This window comes from Lepidochelys kempii, chromosome 17 (assembly GCF_965140285.1).
Source record: "Lepidochelys kempii isolate rLepKem1 chromosome 17, rLepKem1.hap1, whole genome shotgun sequence".
In the NCBI taxonomy this organism is placed as follows: domain Eukaryota; kingdom Metazoa; phylum Chordata; order Testudines; family Cheloniidae; genus Lepidochelys; species Lepidochelys kempii.
The window spans coordinates 19,264,574-19,286,485 of NC_136396.1; the positions used below are offsets into that span (position 1 = coordinate 19,264,574).

Consider the following 21,912-nt stretch of genomic DNA (forward strand, 5'->3'; position numbering starts at 1 on the left):
CAGCCCCCTCCCTGGTTTCAGCAGCTCAGGAAGAAAACAGAAGTTACTGCTCGCATGAGGCCGGGGTCACTGACCTGGTTTACTGATGGGAAAACAGAGGGGAAGGGCCAGAGGGAGCCATGACTCCCCGTCTCCTGCCCTCCAGTCCCCATGCTCTGCCCACTGCTGCCTCCCACTCTGCCCCGTGCTCGTGCCGCATGCCACTCCCCGACCGCCCCATGGGCTGCCCCAGGCGGCAGCCGGCAGGATTGTTCTTTTCTGAGAGCTCCTCTCCCGCCCCAACGTGCTGCACAGAATCCTGCTGAGCTGCCGCTCCCCCTGCCGCCCGCTCCCCACCCTCCTGCTGCTCTCTGGGGCACACCTGGCATGATTACAATTCCTTCCACTCTCTAATCTGCAGCAGCGCTCGTCTCCAACCCCGTCTGGCCCTCACAATGTCAGAGCTGGTCTCCCCCTCTGCCCTCCCCTTTCACACTCCCTTCCTTCCCCTCCACTCCCATCTCATCTCCCCTTCCCTGCCCCATGCCTTCCTGCCCCTCCCCAGCATTAATGGTTTTAATGGACGGGGAGGTGTTTGTGCCAGGGCCTGACCAGCAGAGTCAAGAGGCTCAGAAGCTCAGGGACATCGCCCAAGAGGAAAGCAGAGGTGAAGGCATTGCTGTAAGGGCCATGCAGCTGTTCCATGCCCTCTGCCCTGTGGGGAAAAGGCCATTGAATAACACTGAGTTCCTGTGGATGAGACGCTTGATGTGTTATTGCTCTTGCCCAGTGGCAGATTAGCCCAGGCAATCGGGGCACCCCGACCCACGCAGCGCTCCTGCCGGGGAGTGGGTTTGGGGCATAGGGGCTTGTCCCACTCCATCCATCCGCTGGGGAGCGGGGGAAGCCCCCACGCCCCGACCCCGCTCTCCAGCAGGAGCGCTGGGCGGGGAGGCGGGGACTGCAGGTGGAAGGGGTGGGGCCCTCACTCTGGCCCAGAGCCCCACAAACCCCTCATCTGCTCTTGCCACACCACTACTAATGCCATCCAGCTCTGGCCAGCAGCAGATCTGAAAGCACTTTGTGAGGGAGGGCAGCACTGTTACCCCAGTTGTACCGAGGGGGGAACCAAGATAAAGTGATTTGCCCAAGGGAGGAGAACCCAGCTCTGCTGAGGCCCAGACCTGTGCTCGAGCTGCTAGGCCACACCGATTTCCCTCGAACGTATACGATTTTGAGGAAACCCCATGGGCCCGGACGTCCCCAGATCAGTGCGTTACTAACTAGGTACTAGCTACAAACGTACAAGGCCTCGGGACACCCTCCCCCACTGCTGCTGTGTTAGGGGCCGGTGGCTTCCACCCCAGCAGACACTCGAAAAGGCACACTGCCCCTTTCCTGTCCACGACAATACCCCCTTCCTTGCAGATCGGGGCCAGGACTTCATGCCTGGCAGTGGCTGAGGGACAGCAGGCACGGTCCTGGTGTACCTGGGCACGCTGGGCCCCAGTAAACGCCCGCTGCACCGTCCCTTTGCATGAAAGGCGCCACATAAATGCAAGAGCATGACAAGGCATCGTGATACGTTTACTTGCAGTTACACGGGTCAGCCACAAGATGGCAGGGTGTGCTGCCTGGCATGCCCGAGGGGCTATGGTGGGGCTGGTGAGCAAAGCCCGGCAAGGCTGGGACGCGAGCTGCGTGGACCCTCCGTGGGCCTGTGGCGTCCCGTCAGCTGTTCTGTCGTACAGCTCCCTCCTGTGGCCCAAGGGCTGGGAGTCCCCGGACTGCGACCGCTGCCGAGGGCGCAAAGGAGGACAGCGAGGCAGCGGTTCAAAAATGCAAACTGCAGTTTACTTGGCCGGGCACCGATGAGTTGAAAAGAGAAACCCACCTGCCCCCAGCAGTATATACAAGAACCACAGAAGCTGAACCTCTCACACCGGCCGGCCGGCTGGTCCCTGAGGATGGCTTCCAAGGGGGGAGGGGAAGGGAGAGGGATTGGGCCCTGGTCCTTGAAACAAGTTCTAGGGGCTATAGGGGAAAGCACCTAACGCCGCACCGCTGCTGGGCTGCTCCATCGCCTGGAGGGGCCACTCCATCCGGCAGCCGGCTGAGCTGGGGGCCTGCTCCAAGCCCAGTGGCTTCCATGGGTGTTGGGTGGAGTCCCCGCTCCTCCCCTGGGGCCTGGCCGGGACCCTGCGGGGCTGGACTCTCAGACTCCAGGCAGAGATCTGGGAAGGCCAGGTGGGGGTTGGCTTGACCTCTTTCCTCAGCACTTGCTTGGCCGAGGGGGCCCGGGGCTGGCTCTGTTGTAGGGCTGCAGCCGTCAGAAAGGGGCCCCCCCGTCAGAGATGAGGCGCCTCCCTCCCGGCCACTCCAGAGCCCTGAGCCACGCTGCCGTCAGCAGGCGTTGTGCACAGACCCCTGGGCTCCGGCCTCCCAGCACAGGTGTGCCAATGCTCCCGTGGGCCGGGCCAGGACGGGGCTGTCATTCTAGCCCCAAGGCTCCTGCGTCAACGGCAGGCGGTGGGGAGGGCGGGGTGCCGAGGGGTCATTGTGTGTTCAGGTGCCAATCAGCCGGCTACACCCCTGGCTGGAATTTGCTTCTCTTTGACAGGATCCCTGCTCTAGATCCGGGCCCAAACGTCCCCAGCGCTCAGGAGGAGCGTGGCTCGGGGCCCGGCCCTGCACCCACGTGAACCTGGAGCCACATCTGCAATGCTGGCGGGCCGGGAACACCTCCATCACATTCCTGCTGATAGGACAGACGGGTCCTATTCCCTACACTGGGGGTAAAGAAACGGGATCAAAGCACGGGACCCATTAGCCGGGGAGCGGGGGGGGATAGTCTTTGTTTCTCAAGGGCTTTTTAATCCCTCCGGTCCTCTGATCTCATCATGGGATTGCCCTGCCGCTAGCTCCTCCAGTTAATCTGGCTTCATAAACCATTCCAGGAGGTGAATAAAGCCTGCGAGAAACAAACGACCGAGATGCCCTCAGTGTCACCAGTGCCCAGCCCCATGCACCTGCCTGTTGGAGTTAACAGACAGGACCCTTTGACTGGCAGGAGCAGAGGACGTAGCTTGTTTACTCCCCTTCTTCCCCAGCTGTTGCTCTGTGTCCTGTAAAGTCAGTCCCAGGGAAGTGGGAAGCAGCACGGCCGGTCAGGCCAGGCTGGATACCCCAGATGGGGAGCATGGAGCCTCTCCTCTCCCAGAGCCCGTGATCCTAGAGCACCAGGGTGAGCGTGTGGGAGGCTGGGGCCTGGGGCGTCTGACAGGGATGCTGGGCTTTGGGGCGCGGAGGGAACGCTGGGCAGCAGGACGTGTGATGGGGATGCTGGGGCATGGGCCGTGATGGGGACGTTGGGGGTTGGGGAGAAAAGGGGACACTGGGGCCCAGGGTATATAGGGGACACCAGGCAGCAGCGTGCGTGATGGGGACACTGGGGGTTGGGGAGCATAGGGGATGCTGGGATCGAGGGCATATAGGGGACGCCGGGCAGCAGGGTGCGTGATGGGGACACTGGGGGTTGGGGAGCATAGGGGATGCTGGGATCGAGGGTATATAGGGGACGCCGGGCAGCAGGGTGCGTGATGGGGACGCTGGGGGTTGGGGAGCATAGGGGATGCTGGGATCGAGGGCATATAGGGGACGCCGGGCAGCAGGGTGCGTGATGGGGACGCTGGGGGTTGGGGAGCATAGGGGATGCTGGGATCGAGGGTATATAGGGGACGCCGGGCAGCAGGGTGCGTGATGGGGATGCTGGGAGTTGGGGAGCATAGGGGATGCTGGGATCGAGGGTATATAGGGGATGCTGGGCAGCAGGGTGTGTGATGGCGACGCTGGGGTCCGGGGTTTACAGGGGACACCGTGCAGCAGGGTGCGTGATGGGGAGGGCACGGAGTGTATAAATGGGATGCGAGGCTTCTGGGGGTGCCCGTGGGCTGACTGCTGAGCCCAGGACGATGGCCTGCGGGAAGCTCTGGGCTCCTATGGGGAGGCGGCCGGCGAGTGAGGCCGGGGCACGTCGCTGTGGGGCTGGGCTGGAGCCTGCGACGGGGGGATGTGGTGGGTATCATACTGCCTCTCTCTGAAGGACCCAACGCGTGGCTCCTCCGGGACCGCGGGCTCCTCTCGACGCCAAAGCTTAAAGCTGTAAACAAGCCACAAACAGGCAGCTGGTGAGCACCACGGACCACGCAGGCAGCTCCGCGGACACAGCACCCAATCCTCCCGCAGCGCCAGTGGCTGCTGGGGGGGGCGCCCTGTGGGGGGGGCCCAGTGCTGCGGGCCCCACCCGAGCTGCTGCCCTCTGACCCCAGGGTGCTGAGCAGAGAGGGTTGGTGCTGCGTGAGTGCCAGGTGGGGAGGGCAGCTCACTCGCCATTCCCCAAAGAAAGCAGATCCAGAGCGTTCCCACCGGCCTGGGCTCACAGATTCCCGCCCCTGCCCCCCCCAGGTCGAGCCAGTCTCTGCTTCAAGGCTGCAGCGGGCTGCGCTTCCCTCCGGGCTTCGGCACTCACCACTCGTAGGCGACCGTGCAGAGGAACAAGATCACCAGGATGCCGATGAAGCTGGAGAGGATGGAAGTGATGACGACCATGGTACCGCTGCGCCTCCCAGGCCAGGTGTCGATGGAGCGCGCCTTGCGACCTGGGGCACACGGCCGGGGAAGCTTTCACTGCGGGCAGGGAGCCGGAGGGGACGGGCTGGGAGGTGCCGGGGATGGTGGTGGGGACTGAAGGGATCCAGCAGGGAAGGGAGGAGAGGAAATGGCGGGGAGCATGGCGGAAGCTGGGATAGTTTAGGGCCAGCTCCCTTAATGCTGCTCGGACAGTCACTTCCCTCTCCCAGGTTTGTATGGGTGGCGCGATGCCCCGGGAGCTCAGTGTCCAATTCCCAGTAGGGAGTTGTAACGTAGCCTGGTCACTCAAGGCTTCTGACCGAGTATCAGGCTGTAGGGCCCTATAGGGAGGTGCAAAGCTGTTCTACTGACTCACCCTGGCAACTAGACCAGGTGGGCCCAATTAACGACAACTCAGGAGTATCTCTGAGCAGGGAGGGACAGGGGGCCTGCAAGGAGACACCCTGGGAACTGCCAGCTCTGGCTGGTATGTACCATCCTGTCTAACAAGCCCTAAGAAGCGTGCAGAGGGTGAGTCAGGAACCCAAGTCCCTATTTGTTGCCTTGAGAGTGGGCTTAAAGGAGACAAGAACCCTCCCCCAAGATGCTTACAATGCAAGAAGCCCCTTCCCTGTTCTTCCAGGGTTACCTTGCTTCAGCATAATTTGTTGGGACCATCTTGTCTCTGCCTTGGACCCATTGGTATCCAGGATGAGGAATTTCACTCTGAAAGAGGGGGCGACAAAAGGAGAGAGAAGGTCAGGGAAATTTGGCAGGGCTCCAGCCCAGCCCACGTTGAAGCATCAGGGATTCAGCTGCAAACGACAAAGCCACCGAGACCTATCATGGTTGGAGAGCAAAACTGACCCAGCTTGTCATTGACAAATACCGGGTTTGTCTGTCCACAGGCTGTTTCCAGATAGCTGGCCCAAGACACCAATCTCTTGGACCCTCTGCTGGTACATCTCGCTGCAGCTCTACTGAATCCAATGGCACTATGGTGAATTACACCAGTAGAGGATCTGGCTCTTTCTCCTTGCCATCACCTTTACCCCAAGTCCTAGTTATTCAAGGCTGGAAGGGCCCATTCTGATCATGTAGCCGGACCTCCGGCAGAACCTCCCCCACTCATGCCTGGGTTGAGCCCATAATTCCCACTTGTCCCATAGCGTCCTTGTTAGAAAGCCATCCGCTCTGGCCTTAGAGACTTCAGGAGGTGGAGACTGCCCTGGGTCTCAAAGTCGGTTGGTCCAGTGGCTAATTACCTTCACTATTAAAAACTTATGCCTTATTCCTGAATTTGTTGAGTCTCAGCCCCCAGACAGTGGATCTTATTCTTAGTTTCTCCGCTAGATTAAAGACCCCCAAAGCAGATGTCAGATGTTCAGTATTATCAGCCTTTGGTATATCAGGACCTAGGTACGACAGTCGTCGGCAGGAGCAGTGTATGCTAAGAGAGACACTCGGACTATCGTGGTTAAGGATACGATTTAGTTACGGAGGTCACAGATTCTGTGACTTTACTGGACCTCCATGACTTCAGCTGTCAGCAGTGGGGGTGGAGCTGGGGCGGTCAGCTCGGGCTCTTAGCCCCCTACCCCCAGGGTCCAGCTGTCATTTCCACCCCCCTACCCCCAGCCCTCTCTTCCCTGCCTTTTGGCTCCGGTGAATTTTTGTTTATTGCCTGTGACTGGCCATGACATTTACTAAAAATAACAGTGACAAAATCTTAACCTTAGTCACGGTCTATGGAATCAAAGTCCTCCTTAAGCAGGAGGTATTTGTTAAAGAAAACAGCTACTGACTAGAGACACAAACAGGTTGCCACGCAGCTCAAATTCCAGCCTGGTTACCCTTGTTTACCAGGCACCACGCCCTGCCTGCAAGTGTATGGAGCACAGGGAGACATCTAGTGGCTGAACGTTATACTGCAAGTAACCTGTCCTCAGACAGCCCGAGGAACTTCAGTTCTGACGTAGAGGTTTGTTCTGTATCTTTCTGTGTATGTAGAAACCTCCAAAACGCAAAGCCCCCTGGTGCCAGCAAATTTCCTGGGTGAGATCCTGCCCTGAGACACACCTGCATAACCCCGCTAAAATCAACAGGCCGGAAGGATGTAAACTAAAGGCAGAATCTAACCCAATTCTCCGCTCAGGTAGCCAGCACAGGGGTCTTCTCTGGTTGCTTCCCTGGTGGTGCCCCTTTCCCCGGCACCATGTGGGATTAGATATCTGCAAACCACTCCGCCCGCCGTGCTCAGAAGTTAGCTGGTGTCTTAAGACAGTGGCTGGGGAGTAACGCTTCAGAAATAAGGGGAGAAAGAGAGAGAGTGGAAGAACAGTGAGAAGAGAGAAGGAATACTGGTTTTCTGAGCGGCAGGTGAGGAAGAGCAGGTGACTCTTGCATCAGGACTGCGAGAACGGCAGAAATGAATGCACTGGGGCACTCATCGTTAAAGAGCCAGTTAATTACAAAAGGCAACTGAGGGACTGGAGTGGAAAGAGGTGGCAGACTCGGCCCTGTGATCCGGGAGCCAGGATCTAGCAGGCTCCTTAAACTTCCTTGCACCGCAGCCAACCCAGCTGCAGAGAGTGGGTTAAAAAGAACCGGGAGCCTCCTTAGCAAATGCATGTGCTGGATTCTGTGCGCGAGTGAGTTCTAGACTGGGAAAGAGCAAGCTTCGAAGGTTGCAACGGGTGCTGCACAGATCCGAGGAGACAGAAAGCCAGAGAGGGTGGGAATGGAGGGACAGGGGGAGTTAATATTAAAGAGGTTGAATTTGTTATCAGGAATCTCTTTGGGACAGGGACCATCTGTCTATGCTGTGTCTGTACAGCGCCTTGCACAGTGGGGCCCTGGTTCAGGACAGTGGTTCCTAGGGGCTACTGCAAATACAGGTGATAATAAACCTCTAATCTCTAACTATACAGGACTGAGCCTCCTCCTGCTGCCATCCGCATAAGTCCACTGTCTGCCTGGGAGTTACTCCTGATTTCCGCTGCGTGAGGGAGAGGGCAGCCAGGCCCCGACCTGCAGGGATGCCTGGGCTCAGACTGTCGTACCTGTAAGGCCCAGGATGAGGCAGGGGTCCGTTGCAGTACTCCAGGCTGCGGTCATCTTTGCAGGAGGTGTCACTGCCAACCCGGAGCACGCTAGCGGCCCTGTTTTCAGCACACGGGTAGAAGGCAATGGAATTCTTCAGCGTCATGTAATGGAGAGCAGTCGATAGCTTCTGGTAGGGAGGGATCTGGATCTTGGAGGTTGGATTTTTGAAATGGGATGTGGCTGTGGATGAAAGAGAAGAGGGCGTTCCCGGATTAGGCGGGAAGGCTGGGCTGGTGGTCAAGGTACTTGACTTGGGAGATGGTCGGTCCATTCCCAGCTCTGCCACTGACTCCAAGGCTGACCCTGGGCAAGTCATTTAATCCCACAGTGCCTCAGTTTCCCCACCTGTAAATCTTTCCTTACGTCACAGATGTGCTGGGAAGCAAAATCCATTGGTGCTGAGTGGCACAGATGCTGTGGAGATAGGGAGCCTAGAAAAGCCCCTAAATACATTGGAAAAACCTGCACCCCAAACCCTGTAAGTATAGAAAGGCACAGGTTCGGAATGGGGATTGTTCCAGGGCAGACCCCTGACTGCTAAGGTCATTGCTTGAGCAAACTCAGCCTCCCCCTGAGACTGTGAGTAAGGATGGAGCTTGGGTTGATCTGCCCTGAAAGCACAAGCTGCTACTCCTTGGGCCAACATAGGATCTCCATTAGCTAGAGCAGTATTAGGGCTTGTGACCTGACCAGGGATCTGGCTTCACTGCAGAGCTAACTCTGGCTTGTACTCCTGGGCTGCCCCCAGCCCTCTTCCTGTCCACATACCAAACCCTCTCACCCGAACTGAGTGGCGTTTTCAACCTGTCTAACTGACCCAGTAGGGGGGACAGGCTCAGACCCAAGGGAGGCTTTCCCTCAGGCTAGCCACCTGTCCATTTTCCAGCGGGGACACCGGCAGAACCATGCCAGTGCTGATCACTGTGCTGCCTTCCCCCGATTCACCCCGTGTGCCCAGGAGGACAGACCTGCTCTCCCCAATTCACCGCTCAGCTCACTGCAGCGCTACGAACCATGGGACGGGCCCCCTGAAGTTACTTTGCGGCAGGGCTGTTGACACCTGGGTGAGGCTAGCCCAGGAGCTCGGCTCCAGGGGCTGATTGCCTGAGTTAACTCTGCAGGGAAGTCCTTCCCTACATCTGACCCTCCTCCTCGGTGGGTGGGGGGCGGGGGCCGTGTTCAGCCCAGCTGCTGCATTACTGGCTGTCATGCCACAGTGCCGCAGGGCCTAAGTGTACGTGTCCCCGTGTGAACATAAGCAGGAGGGATGGCCCACGGGTGGGCACTCTCCTGCTGTGAGGCAATGATTCTGCCCTGTGCACACGAGGAAGCAAAATCGCGAGAGTGGCCCGTGGATGGCGCATCGCCAGGCCGTGGGCTGCGACGCCCTTGTGCCCAAAGCCTGCGGGTCCCAGCGAGGGTGCTGCCACGCCGGGACAGAGAGCGGTGCGTCGCCGCGGGCATGGCGCACGGGCGAAAGCTGCGAATCGGTGGCAGCGAGACACGCTGCTGGGCTGAAATGCACAGGATGTTCGTGATTTCCCAGTGCTGGGGAATGGAGCGGGGGCCGCAAGACTGTCTACATTGCAGAGCACTCTTCCGTCAGCCTAGCTGCGTCTACACTGGGGGCTGCATTGGCACAGGGCCAGCGGTTTTTCCACAGAGCCAGCACAGCTATGCCCTCCATGGAAATGGGGCAGTGGGTAATGAACGTGAGATCACTGCCAGGCTGGCTGGGTTAGGAATCCAGAGGATTCTTGCTCCCCTAGGAACCATGGCAGGTCGTTAGCTTCTTGATCTGCGGCAGGATTTTTTCAAAGGGCTGGGTAAAGCGAACCCCACGCTCAGATAGGAGCAATCCAAAGTCACGCTCCAGGGCGTAAGGTGAGGGCTGCAGGGGTATTTTTGCTCCATTCACAGCATTGTGCAATTGGCTAGGTGTACGAGGGAGCAGGTGTTCTCCTGAAGCCGCAGCTGGAGGCAAGATGCCAAACCTGAAGGACCAGGGGCGGCCTGATCCGGTGTGGCAAACCCCACATTCCAAGGAATCTCTAGAGCCCAGCCTAAAATGTCATGCAAACACGTATTTCTCTGAACTCATTTACATTTTGGTGTCCTCGGGCTCCTCTTCTGCTTGGCTGGGCACAGTGCAGCTCATTTGGATGGCTGCTTTCCACCCTGCCTGAATCTGGCCTGGACAGAGGATCTTATTTAGCTTCTCGCTAGCTCAGGCCTCAAGGAATTGAGGCAGCCAAGTTCAGAGGTTGCTTTTGAAAATTTGAGCCTCCGTGACTAGCTCAAGGCCACAGAGTGAGACAGTTGCAGAGCCAGGACTAAACCACAGGCCTCCTAGTGCTGTACTCTGACCCCGTTGCCTTTACTAGGGCAGGGGGTAACCCAGGGTAGCTGCAAATTGGTGCCCCTTAGAGAGGGCACACAGCCCTACAATCTCTCAAGCGAGGGAGGAAGGAAAAGCCAGAAGGGGAATAGAGGCGGCTGTGAACTTCCTCCTCAGACAGTGCCATATTGGGGCTGGCAAAGGCTGTTGTAGGCACAGGGAAAGGTGCCTGGTGGGGTCTGGAGCCACACGTACCGTTAGTGAAGGCAACGACGAGCCAGATGTCATCGGTGCCGTTCACGTACTGATCGAAGATGCAGATGGGCTGGTCCAGCGTGAAGGTGGTAGCGGTGAGCTTCCCTTCCAGCGACTTGGCAGTGATCTGGGGCGTGTAGGGGACAGTCTCTGGAGAAACATAAAGGGGAACACACAAAGTGAGGCGGACACGGGGCCCAGCAGAGAGAGGGGTGGGGAACCCAATGCTTCTCATTTCCCTCTGAATGTAGGTGTTCCCCAGCATTGTCAGCGGGCTGATGGGCCCATGGCAGCTGTGGTCATAGAGTGAGCATTCATAGAATCATAGAAGATCAGGGTTGGAAGGGACCTCAGGAGGTCATCTAGTCAAACCCCCTGCTCAAAGCAGGACCAATCCCCAACTAAATCATCCCAGCCAGGGCTTTGTCAAGCCGGCCCTTAAAAACCTCTAAGGATGGAGATTCCACCATTCTGAGCCGGATTCTGAGCATAAATATGGAGTAACACCGCTCAAATGAGTGCATAGGCAGCCGGTGAGCTGTGACAGCTGCTTACCCTGCTGACCAGGATGGGCTCAGTTCCACTGGGTTCCCCTGGTTTGCTGCACCCCCTGGTCTCTCCTCTCCCACTCCGACTGGCACCTCTTTGTGGCAGGGGCCAACGCTTGGTTGCAAGTATGTACAGCTCCTAGCAGCGAGGGGGCCTTGATCCATGCCTGGGACACAACCACCCAAATACGCCAACGCTTTGAAGCGGTGTAACAGAACCAAAGCTGGCCTGGGGTCTCCGAGCAGAGACCACCCACCAGGGCACTCACTAATGGTTCCAGTCGTTGTGCCCATTTCACACAGGTCACCAGCGGGCCGCTGGATCTTAGCAGCTGAGTTCTCTGCTGACCTGGAGCGGACCCGAATCCATGACCGAGATGAGAAAGGCTCAGTCGTGCACAACCAGTACCCTAGTGTGTCCCTTAGCACGACTCACAAAGGGATTGGACGTGGCTCCGGATCACAAGAAGATCCAGCGTTATCCTACTTAATGCTGAGGGATCTAAGACTTCGTGCTTCTGGGCACAAACCCGGGCCTCTGATCACAAGCCGGATTCACGGAAATGGACCCCACTGGCATTTGGGGCCTGATCCTCAGTTGGCGTCATTGGGCTACAGGGGTAAACGGGCATTGCTCCATTGACTTCCATGGAGCGACCCTGATTTACACCAGCTGAGGATCTGGCCCTCAGCATCCAAGGTGATGGATTCCCCCCACTGGAAATAGCTTCCTGCAGACCAGCTAAACTCAGTCTGTTAGAGCTGTGGGAATCCGGAGTCAAGCCAGATTCACACTGGTGTAGCTGAGCAAAGTTCCCCCCCACCCACATGAAATTAGAGCAGCCCGTGTTGGGGAGAACTGGGGGGCCCGCTGGGCGTGCTGCTGAGCTGAACGGACAGGGTGGGTCCCGGTGGCCGGCCGGCCACCCTGCAAGGCACAGGAGTCCCCGTGGCCGTGGGCACGGCAGCTGGTGACGTCATGTGATGTCCGTACCGATGCAGCAGCCTGCCTGCCCCGGGGGGCCGTGTCGCCCCGACATGGTGCGAGGTCGAATCCAGCCACGTCATGATGCAGCAACACAATTACCACCACCAGCGGGTCACCGTGCCCTGCTGGGCAAACACAAACCCTCGCCGGGAGCGCCGTCCCTGCTGATGAGCTCAGCACGCTGCGGCCTCCGGGCCTAGGACCTCCACGCTGGGCTGGCAGCCTGCTCCCCAGATCCCCTGGGGGTGCGGTTGGTGTGGTAGCACCGGGAAGCCCCGCTCGTGGACGGTCCCTGCCCCACGGAGCTCACCTGCTCTGGCACGAGGTGGGCAGCACCAGCTTCTGGGATCATGTGCCTCGTGGCCTCTCTGCTGAGGCTGAGCACAAAGGGCGAGCCAGCATGGCTATTTGGTGACCGGGGCAGCAGGGAACTGGACCCGCGTCCGCAGGCAGGCACCAAATCGCCGCCCGCCCGAGGCAGCCACTGTCAGTCGTTCCCACAATGGGCTGGCTCAGAAGCCACATGCCTGAGGTGCAAGGCTCTGTATCCCCATCCAAGCAATAGAGACCCACCTCCTGCCCAGGCTATGCTGAGGGACCGAGTCTGGGACAAGGCCCCCGCTCCCTCTCGCCAAGGGAAAGCCCTGGTGGAAGCCAGCCCAGCTCCATCCTGAAGCCGGGGCTGCCTTCCCCAGCGGGTAACTGCCCCAAATGGGAACTAATGAACTCGCCCCATATCTGATCACTCCAAACGCCCTGGAGGTCAAGGGGGCCTCCCCAAACTGCTTCCCAACACCAGTCTGAGCAGGGGTTTAACAGCTCCCAATATACGTGGGGGGGGGGGTTGGATCCCCCTGGCAAAGACCTTCTGGGGAAGAAAAGGTCCCCCCAGATTCTCTCCCTCTGCTAAGTATTTAGGGGACAAGACCCTTCAACCCCACAGCTTCTCCCTTCCTCTCTCCACCCCATAGCGTCCCTCCCCACCCTTCCACCCCATAGCTTCTCTCTCCCTTCATCCACCCATCGCTCTCCCGTCTCTGCCCATCGATCCCATAGCTTCCCTCTCCCTTCCCAACCATCCCATAGCGTCCCTCCCCACCCTTCCGCCCCATAGCTTCCCTCTCCCTTCATCCACCCATCGCTCTCCCTTCTCTGCCCATCCTTTGAATTACTTCCCTCTCCCTTCCCTGCCCAACCATCCCATAGCGACCCTCCCCACCTTTCCGCCCCATAGCTTCCCTCTCCCTTCATCCACCCCATAGCTCTCCCTGCCCTGCCCATCCACTGCATAGCATCCCTCCCCACTCATCCATCACATAGCTTCCCCTTCTCTGCCCATTCACTTCATAGCATCCCTCCCCACCCACCCACCCCATCGCTTCCCCTTCTCTGCCCACCCACCCCATAGCTCTGCCCCTCCCCAGCAGGCAGTACCACCAGACCACTATCCCCTGTAATAGTCAAAAGATTCACCTAGGACCCTGCCCGCGCTGATCCCAGTCAGCATCAGCAGCAGCCCCATTGCAGCAGTGGATGGCATGGGTTCTCTGTCTGTGTCTTGGCCTGACCTGGAGCAGGGCAGCGAGGGCCCCCGTGCCTCGCTCTCTGTCCTGTGCACTAGTGTGAAGAGGACGGCAGAGAGGAAAGATCTCCCCTCTCCCCCCCAGTTAAGATATGTCCCTGCCCCCAGGGTCTCTGCTGTGCCCTCCGCCCCCCCAGCTCCCAGCCGCCTGCATTCCTTGCTGGGGGATCGAGGCCCAGATAGCAAACAGGTCAGGCTGGTTCTTCAGCAAAGCTCCAGGGCCCCAAAGGCTGGTCATGAAAGTGGCCGGGGTAGAGAGAGCCCAAGACAAGCGGCCGGCCGTTCCCCAGTCAGGCTTGCAAGAGTGGAATGAACGTCCCCGGGGCCGGGTTTCCTTGGACCCCGTGTGCGTTGCCTTGCTCCACCTGGCCCTCAGCTGGGAGCCTGACTCCCAGGGTGCCATTGTTACTCTCCAGGGGCCTGGATCTGAACCCCATGCACAGGGAAGACAAGAGGCTGAGCTCCAGGCAAGGATGCCTAGATGAGGTTCCCTGGCCTTTGCGCTGCAGGAGCATCACAATGGCCCCTTCTGGTCTTAAGAGCCCTGATGTTGAGGGGGCCTCGGCGGTAGGAGGGCATTACTGATGGAGACACAGGGAGGTGAAGGCCCAGCATGGTCAGAGGGGCTCAGCACCCACCCCTGGGCCAGATTTTCAGCCCATCGGCTGCTGAGATCTTTCCGACATCTGTCCCCTCGTTAGGTGCCTGCAGGGGAGTGGGGCTCTTTGAACCCCTGGCCCATTGCGGGGCCATGAACGTCAGCGCCCATGTGCGGCAGAGCTCGACCTTGAACGCGCATCTCTTGAGTCCCAGTCCAACATCTGGGCTGCCAGGCCACCTGTCCTGAACCCACTCCAGCTTCAGCCTGTTCGATTTGGGTTAATCTCTAGCGAGGATTGACCCAGACCCACGCAGGGGCCGGTTCAACTCCGGCTCCGAGCGTTACGCCCCAGGCCTCTGATTATAAACAGAACCGGGGTGATTAGTGGATGGAGAGAGCTCTTCAGTCAGGCATTTCACAGTGTTTTACACAGATGGAGCAACAGCATTATGCCCATTTTATAGATGGGAAAACTGAGGCACAGTGCCCTACACAGCTGACATTCCCAAAGTGGGCTCTCATTCTGAGTGGCTCAGTATTTGAGCCTTGTGGCTTTGAGTGGGCACCTCTGCAAGCCAGGCCCTTTATGTGTCCCACACTGGGACCCAAAATTGGAGGCAGCTACGTTTCAAGGCCACTTTTGAAAACTTCGGCCCCCGTGACTTGTCCAAGGTCGCACAGTGAGCAAGTAGCAGAGCTTCCTGCTGCCTAGGTGGTGCCTTTACTCACTGAACTGTGCTGCCTTATGAGCTACAGAGCTGTATTGTGCATGCCTCGGCAACATGCTAATTCCTATCTTCTCCCTCTCCCTTCTGGGCCTGTGGGGCTGGAAACACGCCTCCCCCACAGCTTTCACACGGCATTCCTGCCATTCCAGAGAGCGCAGAAATAACTCCTCCAGAACGCTGTCTTCCTGCAAAGTGAGAGGGCCCCTGCCCCCAGTTCCGGCATCGAGGTTATTACCTAAAGACAGGTGGATCTGTTTCAAGGGTAATTAGGAGAGAGGATTGTACAAATCACCAGGCAAAGGAAGCTCTCTGGGCCGGACTGCATTTTCAGTGATGGGACAGTAAATCGTGTGTGTGTGTGTTTTTCCAATGACATAAAAATGTTACCTAAGGAGAATCAGACACTCTGGCTGAAATCCTGCCCCACAGAGATCTTTTGGAATTTTGCTACTGACTTCAGTGGGGCCAGGGTTTCCCCCTAGATGCATAAATTGGGGCCACTTGTTTAATCCCAAATATTTGGGGTGGGTTTTTTGGGGAGCATTTTTGTCACAGAGAGAGATTTATGGGGCCAAATGAACCAGTATCTGATCCTCTCTTTATAAGGCCCCGTCCTGGCACTATTCATTCAATAACTACAGTGGCTTGAACCCAAGCCTTGCCCCTTGTGTGCATAACCCGGACAGATGCATTGTACAGTCACACATTGTACCTGCAATAAGGACAGCAAGACACGAATGCACTCAGTATAGACGGCAGGTTTCCAGACAGCAAAGCCAGATATCTTGACACGTCTCTATTTCCATTGAAACGTAATCTCAACAAGCTAAACCACGCAGTCCTTAATTCCCATAAGCAACTTTAAGATCTCAGGTGGGTTTCCATTTTTTGCCCCCCAAATTCACCTTTCTTCCCATTAGATTTGCCTCCAGCATACAAACCGTACCACGTTCTTTGCTGTTCCTCGTTACGGGACCCAATTTGCAATGGGCTCTGCCCCCTGTTGACTTCCTCTGTAAAATGGGGCTAACGCTACCGCCCGCCTTTGGAAGGTGCTTTGAGCTCTACTGATGAAAAGTGCTAGCTAAGAGCTTGATGCTATTATCACAAACAAGCGGTGGGACTCTATGCAGGAGGAAAGTGAAAATCAGCATAGCTTCAATATGCTGATTTACACCAAGTGATCATCTGGCCCCTTATCTCCATTTGGGAGCTAGGGGTAACTGGGATTCCTGTTACCGTAGCCCCAGGAGGAGCACATAGGCTCACAGACCCATGCAGTGTGTATGAGGCCAGCTCTCGGGCTACGGCTCCTACACTGGCTGTCTATGAACAGCTGTTTTCATAACAGAACGCTGGGTCCCGTCCGCTTGCTATAGTAATGGCTGCTGGGTTAGCTCCAGTCTCAGACCACGGGCTGGCATCCACCTAGAAACGTTTGATAGCAGCCCTCAACTACCTGCAGGGGGGTTCCAAAGAGGATGGATCTAGGCTGTTCTCAGTGGTGGCAGATGACAGAACGAGGAGTAATGGTCTCGAGTTGCATTGGGGGAGGTCTAGGTTGGATATTAGGAAACACTATTTCACTAGGAGGGTGGTGAAGCACTGGAATGGGTTCCCTAGGGAGGTGGTGGAATCTCCTTCCTTAGACGTGTTTAAGGCCTGGATTGACAAAGCCCTGGCTGGGATGATTTAGTTGGGGTTGGTCCTGCTTTGAGCAGGGGGTTGGACCAGATGACCTCCTGAGGTCTCTTTCAGCCCTGAGCTTCTATCATTCTTTGTACATGCTGGGCTCCCGCATTCACAGTCACAACCGTAACCGCCAACAGCCAAGATCCCCTCCATCCCTCCGAGCACTAACAGGGCGGGGGCAGCCAGGCAGAGCTACGCAGCAAGGTGATCACAAGAGATGTTTGTTAGATCTGATTCTTCCCAACGTTACCCATAGGAAACAACAAAGACCCGTGGTTTGTACACAGCCTGGTTGGGGGCACAGCTATGGCCTGCCGAACGGCTGCACTGAGTGACGTCATTACAGCACGGCAGAAGGACGCTCTGGCGTGGAGCCCTGCGGACCTCGGTGGGACTCAGCAGCACAGTGTCCTGATGCCAAGAGCTCCTCCCAGTCAAGGCCGGGGGAGTTCTGCCGGTGGGCTTGCTGGCATTAGGGGGTGGCCCGCATTCGCCAGGTGATACATCCGCGTGCCACCATGAGTCACTGGTTGAAGGAGTCCCTGGAACCAGTGAGCGCAGTTCAGAGGCTTTGCTGACTTATTTACAGGGTCAGGCCCCAGCTATAACAAACAAACCATCGTCCCTGGCCTACGCGCTACAGACAATTGGAGAGAACCTGGATTCTCTGCATTCTTTACCACACGGCCCATCCAGCTAGTCCCAGGCTCACGCCAAAGGGCTCACAGCACTGGCTTAGTCCACCTGCAAGCTGTACAGGCTTCCAACCCCCCTTTCCCTGCCCGTGGAGCTACTCCACTCCTGGGCCCCCATCCAGGCCTGCTAATGCACCCTGCTAGTGACTTACATCATTCCCTGCTTTCATCTGTCTCCCCTGGCTTTGCAGGGAAGGTTTGGGGTCAGTTCTTATTGAATTCAAGCCGCCGCTTACACCCTCGGGTGGGATCTGGGTGCTCAGTGCTCGGAAAGGCTGCTGTGGCTGTAGGAGGAGATCGCATTGTATTTGAAAATACTGCACATGCGGTTATAAATTCGCCCCTCACTGCCCAAGGCTCAGATCCCTCCGCTTCAGAACACTGCGGCCAGCAGGGCTCTGGCTGGTCTTTTAGACTGTATGCGCCTCAGGGCAGAGACTGTCTTCTGTTCTGGGTCTGTACAGCACGTGGCCCAACGGGGCTGGGGCCTTAAGTGCTGCTGATACACAAATAACAAACAAACAAACATGAGTCACCGCCGGCGTTAAAGAAACAAAATCTCCCCTCCGCCGGTTCCGCTCCATTGTAACCCGCATCATAAGGCCTCTGGGGTTCTAGCCCGATTCCCAGCGAGAGCCGCAGGCGGGACCTGCCGAACCGCTCCTGACACTAAACCCCACTTGTGCCGTTCAAAGACGACGCGAGGGATTTGCGAAGGAGGAAGCCCAGGGCGAAAGAAATGCAGGGGGTGGGTGTGAGAAAGAGGGACTCTGCTAGGGCCAGACAAAAGACAATTGGGGGGGGGGGGGGTTTCGGTCAGGCCTGTCCTGCCGCATTACAAGAGCTTCTCCCTTCTCCCTCTGGCCATGCGTCTGCTTTCCAGCTCAGACAGGTTCTGCAGCATTGGAGGGTTCCTCTGCTTTGCCGCCCTCCTGCTCAGACCTACGCTGTCGGAGTTAATCTCCCCCGTGTTGGGCTCCCCAGCTCAGACCTGGCATTACACCAGTGCCTGGCCGTCCTCATCTCCACTCGGCGGCAGGGCAGGATCCCCGTTTTACAGACAGGGGAAACTGAAGCCCCAGGATAAGCAGCGATTTGCCCAAAGACCTCCCAGCAAATCCGGGGCAGGGCAGGGCTGGGGAGAGCAGCCATGGCTGCTGATTGCCCGGTACTGGGCTTTAACCGCAAACCCACCCTTCCTCCTGCTGGAGCAGCTCCGTTCGTGTGTGTTGAGCCCTTTGGGCAAAGGCTGCTGCAGCGTCAGTGCTCAGCTCGGGGTTAAACAGCCCCTGAGCCTTTCACATGGGCTCCTCCCACCCTCCGCCATTCTAGACAGGGCTTGGGCCAGCTGGGCCGGGCATGCAGCCCTTGGTGGTTTGACCTCCACACCCTGCAGCCAAGTGCTGGTCATCTAGCGTCTGGCTGCACCATGTCCCGTGGAGCCCAGCCCCACGCTGAGCGGGTGGGGGAAAGCCCCCAGGCTGTTCCACACACGTTAAATACCATCTCATTCATGCACAATATCCCCTGAGCACGCTTGGAAGGGCAAGATGCCGTCCCCACGGTAATTATTTACCCAGCTGGTCTCACAACCCGGTGTGTCAAGAAAGCATCACCTACGGGGATCGTCACCTTGCACGGAGCTGCTGTGGCTGGACGAACTCTGCCTCAGTTTCCGTTCTTTAGCGTGCTGGGTGCTATTCCCCTGTGGCCACAGTCCTGCTCTGCGGCTGTGGGCAAGTTGCTTCATGCCTCAGTTTCCCCAGCCGTAAAGTGGAGAGGACATTAGTGCCCTCTTCTGTCAGCTCTTTGAGATCTACAGGGGAGAAATGCCACATAGCGTCACTGTCCTCGGTGGATCGGGACAGGCCCCTGCTGTTCTGTTCCTCCTCCCTCTTCCAGCTCGGGACTTCAGACCCTTGAGAAAGATTCTACCCTGGCCTTAGCCCATCTCAGCAGACTTGTCCGAGCTCTGTGGTGGAACAGGAGCAGAACGGACGCCTGTCCCTCTCCTCCCTTGACGCGGCCCCTAGCAGCTGCCCCGTTACCCCTGTGAGAACCCTGTTGAGCCCCACTGCCAAGTCACCCCCTGGCCCCCATCTCTGCCGCCAGCGATCTCTCCAGCACGGAGCGTGACGTGTGCTTGGGAATAACGCTGGTTTCATCTCTGCTCTGCCCGTCCCACGCTGATCCCCAGATCAGGGCAGGGAGTCAGGAAGGAGGAACAGGGCTGCCTCCAGCGATCATTCCCTCTTCCCCCCACAAATCCTTTCCCTTCCCCCCAGCAGCACCCTCATAATACAGTGGTGATGGTGCAAGACACCCCAGGACCGGGCAGGGCTCTAAGGGTTAACGGGGGTTCTCTCACCCAGTACCGAGGCAGGATGTGTGCAATCACGTACACACGTGCTCAGCTGAGCTCCGGAGTCATCCCGTACCTGGCTCAGACCGGTGGTCCATCTCACCCCCTCTCCTGTCGGGGATCACTCACACGCTGCAGGGTAAGCACAGCCACGTCTGCAGGTGTCGGGTACTAGCCAAGCCAGGGGGAAACAGGTTAAGAGCTGGATCACCTCTGAGCTGAGCTGCCCCGGGCCTATCCCCAACTCTCATGGGGTCTAGGAGCCATCCTCTGGGAGGAGACGGCAGTCGCATTGCAGTAGCAGTGAGGAGGCCCAGTCGTGCAGCAGGACCCCCACGGTGCTAGGTCCTGTACAAACACAGAGCAAAGAGTTTATTGTCCCCCGCCCCCTCCACTCCTGCACCATGTCTTCAAACAATTGCCGGGAGCTGCGCAGGGCCTGCTGCGCTCAGAGGATGTACGCCAGCCCTCGCTTGGCTGCATCCTGATGCCGCTACGGGACAAGAGGTTGGAATAACACACGCAGCCTTTGGTGAACTTGCTACTTGGTTAGTTCCTTGTTCCCTTGCACTGACCTTTTAAAACTCCCCCGGCGTGTTTATACCAAAATGGGCCACCCTGGTGCCTGGCACTGGTTTACCTTTAGCCACCAGTCCATTGCTGGTTTGCTGCTTCTCTCTCCCTGGTGCTCTTTCGCCACATTCCTCCAAACTGGTCTCTGCTGAAATTCAAATTGAGCTAAGACCAATGGCCCAGAGGTAGACAGACACCTAACCCCATTGATGGCAATGGGAGTGAGGCACCTAAATATCTTTGAATATCTGGGCCAGGCCATCCGCACTGGGGGGTGGCCTGGATTTAGTCACATTGGTTTCTAAACCAATTTAGTCAAATTGGTGCAACTTTTGGGCGTGGATGAGGCCGTGCACAGGATCCCACCCAGATATGAGGCAGTAACTTTAGGTCAGTAACAGGCATGGTCTGAACTCAACCCAGCTCCCCAAAAGCCACCCAGTGTGTATCTTACTGAGCCTCCCACTGCTTCTTCCAGGCGCATGAAGTATTGGATCGATGTCTCCAATGGATTCATGACTCAGCGGCTTGGACAAGCACCAGCCCAGCCCCCTACAAGTGAGAAATCAGACTTGTTTACACTTGATTTAATGCCCAATCTCAGATCTACTTCTCACAGCACCAGAGAGAGCAACGCCAGGCAGCCTGCTCGGCTGGGAGCCACTCTGAAGGCCCACGCTGTGTAAGAACATCGCCAGTGCCCACACAGTTTCAAGGAGAAGGAAACACCAGGGGCTGGTCCCAGAGCAGGCCTAATTTGCTGCAGCTTTATTACTCTTCTTGGGTGAACGTCCCAGAGGAGGCTTCATCATAGCTGGAGTCTTCTCCGCTGCCGCTGGGGCAGGGCTAAGGGCCGAGAGGGAAGGAGCGTCCATGTTAGGACACTAGCTTGCTTGGATGATGAAGAGCGAGGAAGCGCTCCAGCTCTCTTCAGGGCATTCGGGGATTTTGGGGGTTGAAGAAACAATTCGAACGGCTGCATTTTCCTGTGCTTGTCCGAATGGTTCCTCTAGGAGCCTGCTACACTTAAGACCTGGGCACCCCTACAGGTGCTAACCTCAGACAAATGATTCCCATAGTGCTTAGGGAACTGCAGAGACAGGGTTGATGGCCACCAGCTGCACAGATGTGGCCTTTCGTTCTCGACAAGACCCTGAGCCCCTGGGTTACATGAGACACAATTTGTGCTTTGGGCCTAAGGGCTGGTCTACACTGAAAACTTACAGCAGCCTAGCTGTGTGTGAAAAATCCACACCATGGGAGCCGCCCCTCTGCCAAACTAACCCCCAGTGGAGACAGAATTCTTCCAGTCACTGCTTCTGGGGGAGGGGGGGTTAAGTACAGCATCGGGTAGCAGTTGAAGTGTAGACATACGGCATGTCTACACGACCGAATTAAGTCGGCCTAACTTACATTGGCATACAGCCACCGCAGTAATTACAGCACTGGTGGGCATCCACACTTCGCCCCTCGTGTTGGCAGTGTGCGTCCTTGCACCGATGGAACTGTCTAGGTGGGATGGCTTCTGAAAGCTAGCAACAGTCAACGGAAGCAAGGCGGTGTCCACACGGACCCTGCATCGACCTGGTCTCTACGCCTCTCGGGGAGGTGGAGTTATTAAGGGGACGAGTGACATTTTAGTGTAGACAGAGTTAGGTTGATGTAAGCTGCCTTGAGTCGATCTATGTTGCGTAGACCAGAGCTTAGCCTTACTAACTCACTCCTGACTGGAAGGGAAGACACTTACTCCTCAATTAACACTTCAACTCCAGCAACAGGGCTGGGGAGGAATGAAAGGGAGGACACTGGTAGGGCTAACTACAGCCAAGTATGCCTT

General features: G+C 57.4%; 1 protein-coding gene and 1 long non-coding RNA gene across 3 annotated transcripts; both read right to left on the bottom strand.

Moving 5' to 3' along the window:
• Window positions 1-1,545: 1,545 nt before the first annotated feature.
• Window positions 1,546-17,458, bottom strand: LOC140899701 (uroplakin-3b). Of its 2 annotated transcripts, none has more exons than XM_073315609.2 (6): window positions 17,356-17,458; window positions 10,307-10,456; window positions 7,671-7,893; window positions 5,258-5,334; window positions 4,508-4,637; window positions 1,546-4,138 (listed from the first exon to the last, which is right to left on the bottom strand). In XM_073315609.2, exons 1-6 carry the CDS (start codon window positions 17,441-17,443, stop codon window positions 3,976-3,978), a joined length of 831 nt encoding a protein of 276 aa, XP_073171710.1. In that variant the 5' UTR covers window positions 17,444-17,458; the 3' UTR covers window positions 1,546-3,975. The 2 variants fall into 2 exon arrangements, with proteins under 2 accessions (XP_073171710.1, XP_073171709.1); XM_073315608.2 differs by lacking the exon at window positions 17,356-17,458 and adding an exon at window positions 13,316-13,497.
• A 26-nt stretch (window positions 17,459-17,484) lies between these two features.
• On the bottom strand, window positions 17,485-20,761 carry LOC140899702 (uncharacterized). Its single transcript, XR_012155426.1, has 3 exons — window positions 19,579-20,761; window positions 18,761-18,956; window positions 17,485-17,639 (listed from the first exon to the last, which is right to left on the bottom strand). It is a non-coding gene; the product is annotated as an uncharacterized LOC140899702 (long non-coding RNA).
• Between the last annotated feature and the right edge of the window lie 1,151 nt (window positions 20,762-21,912).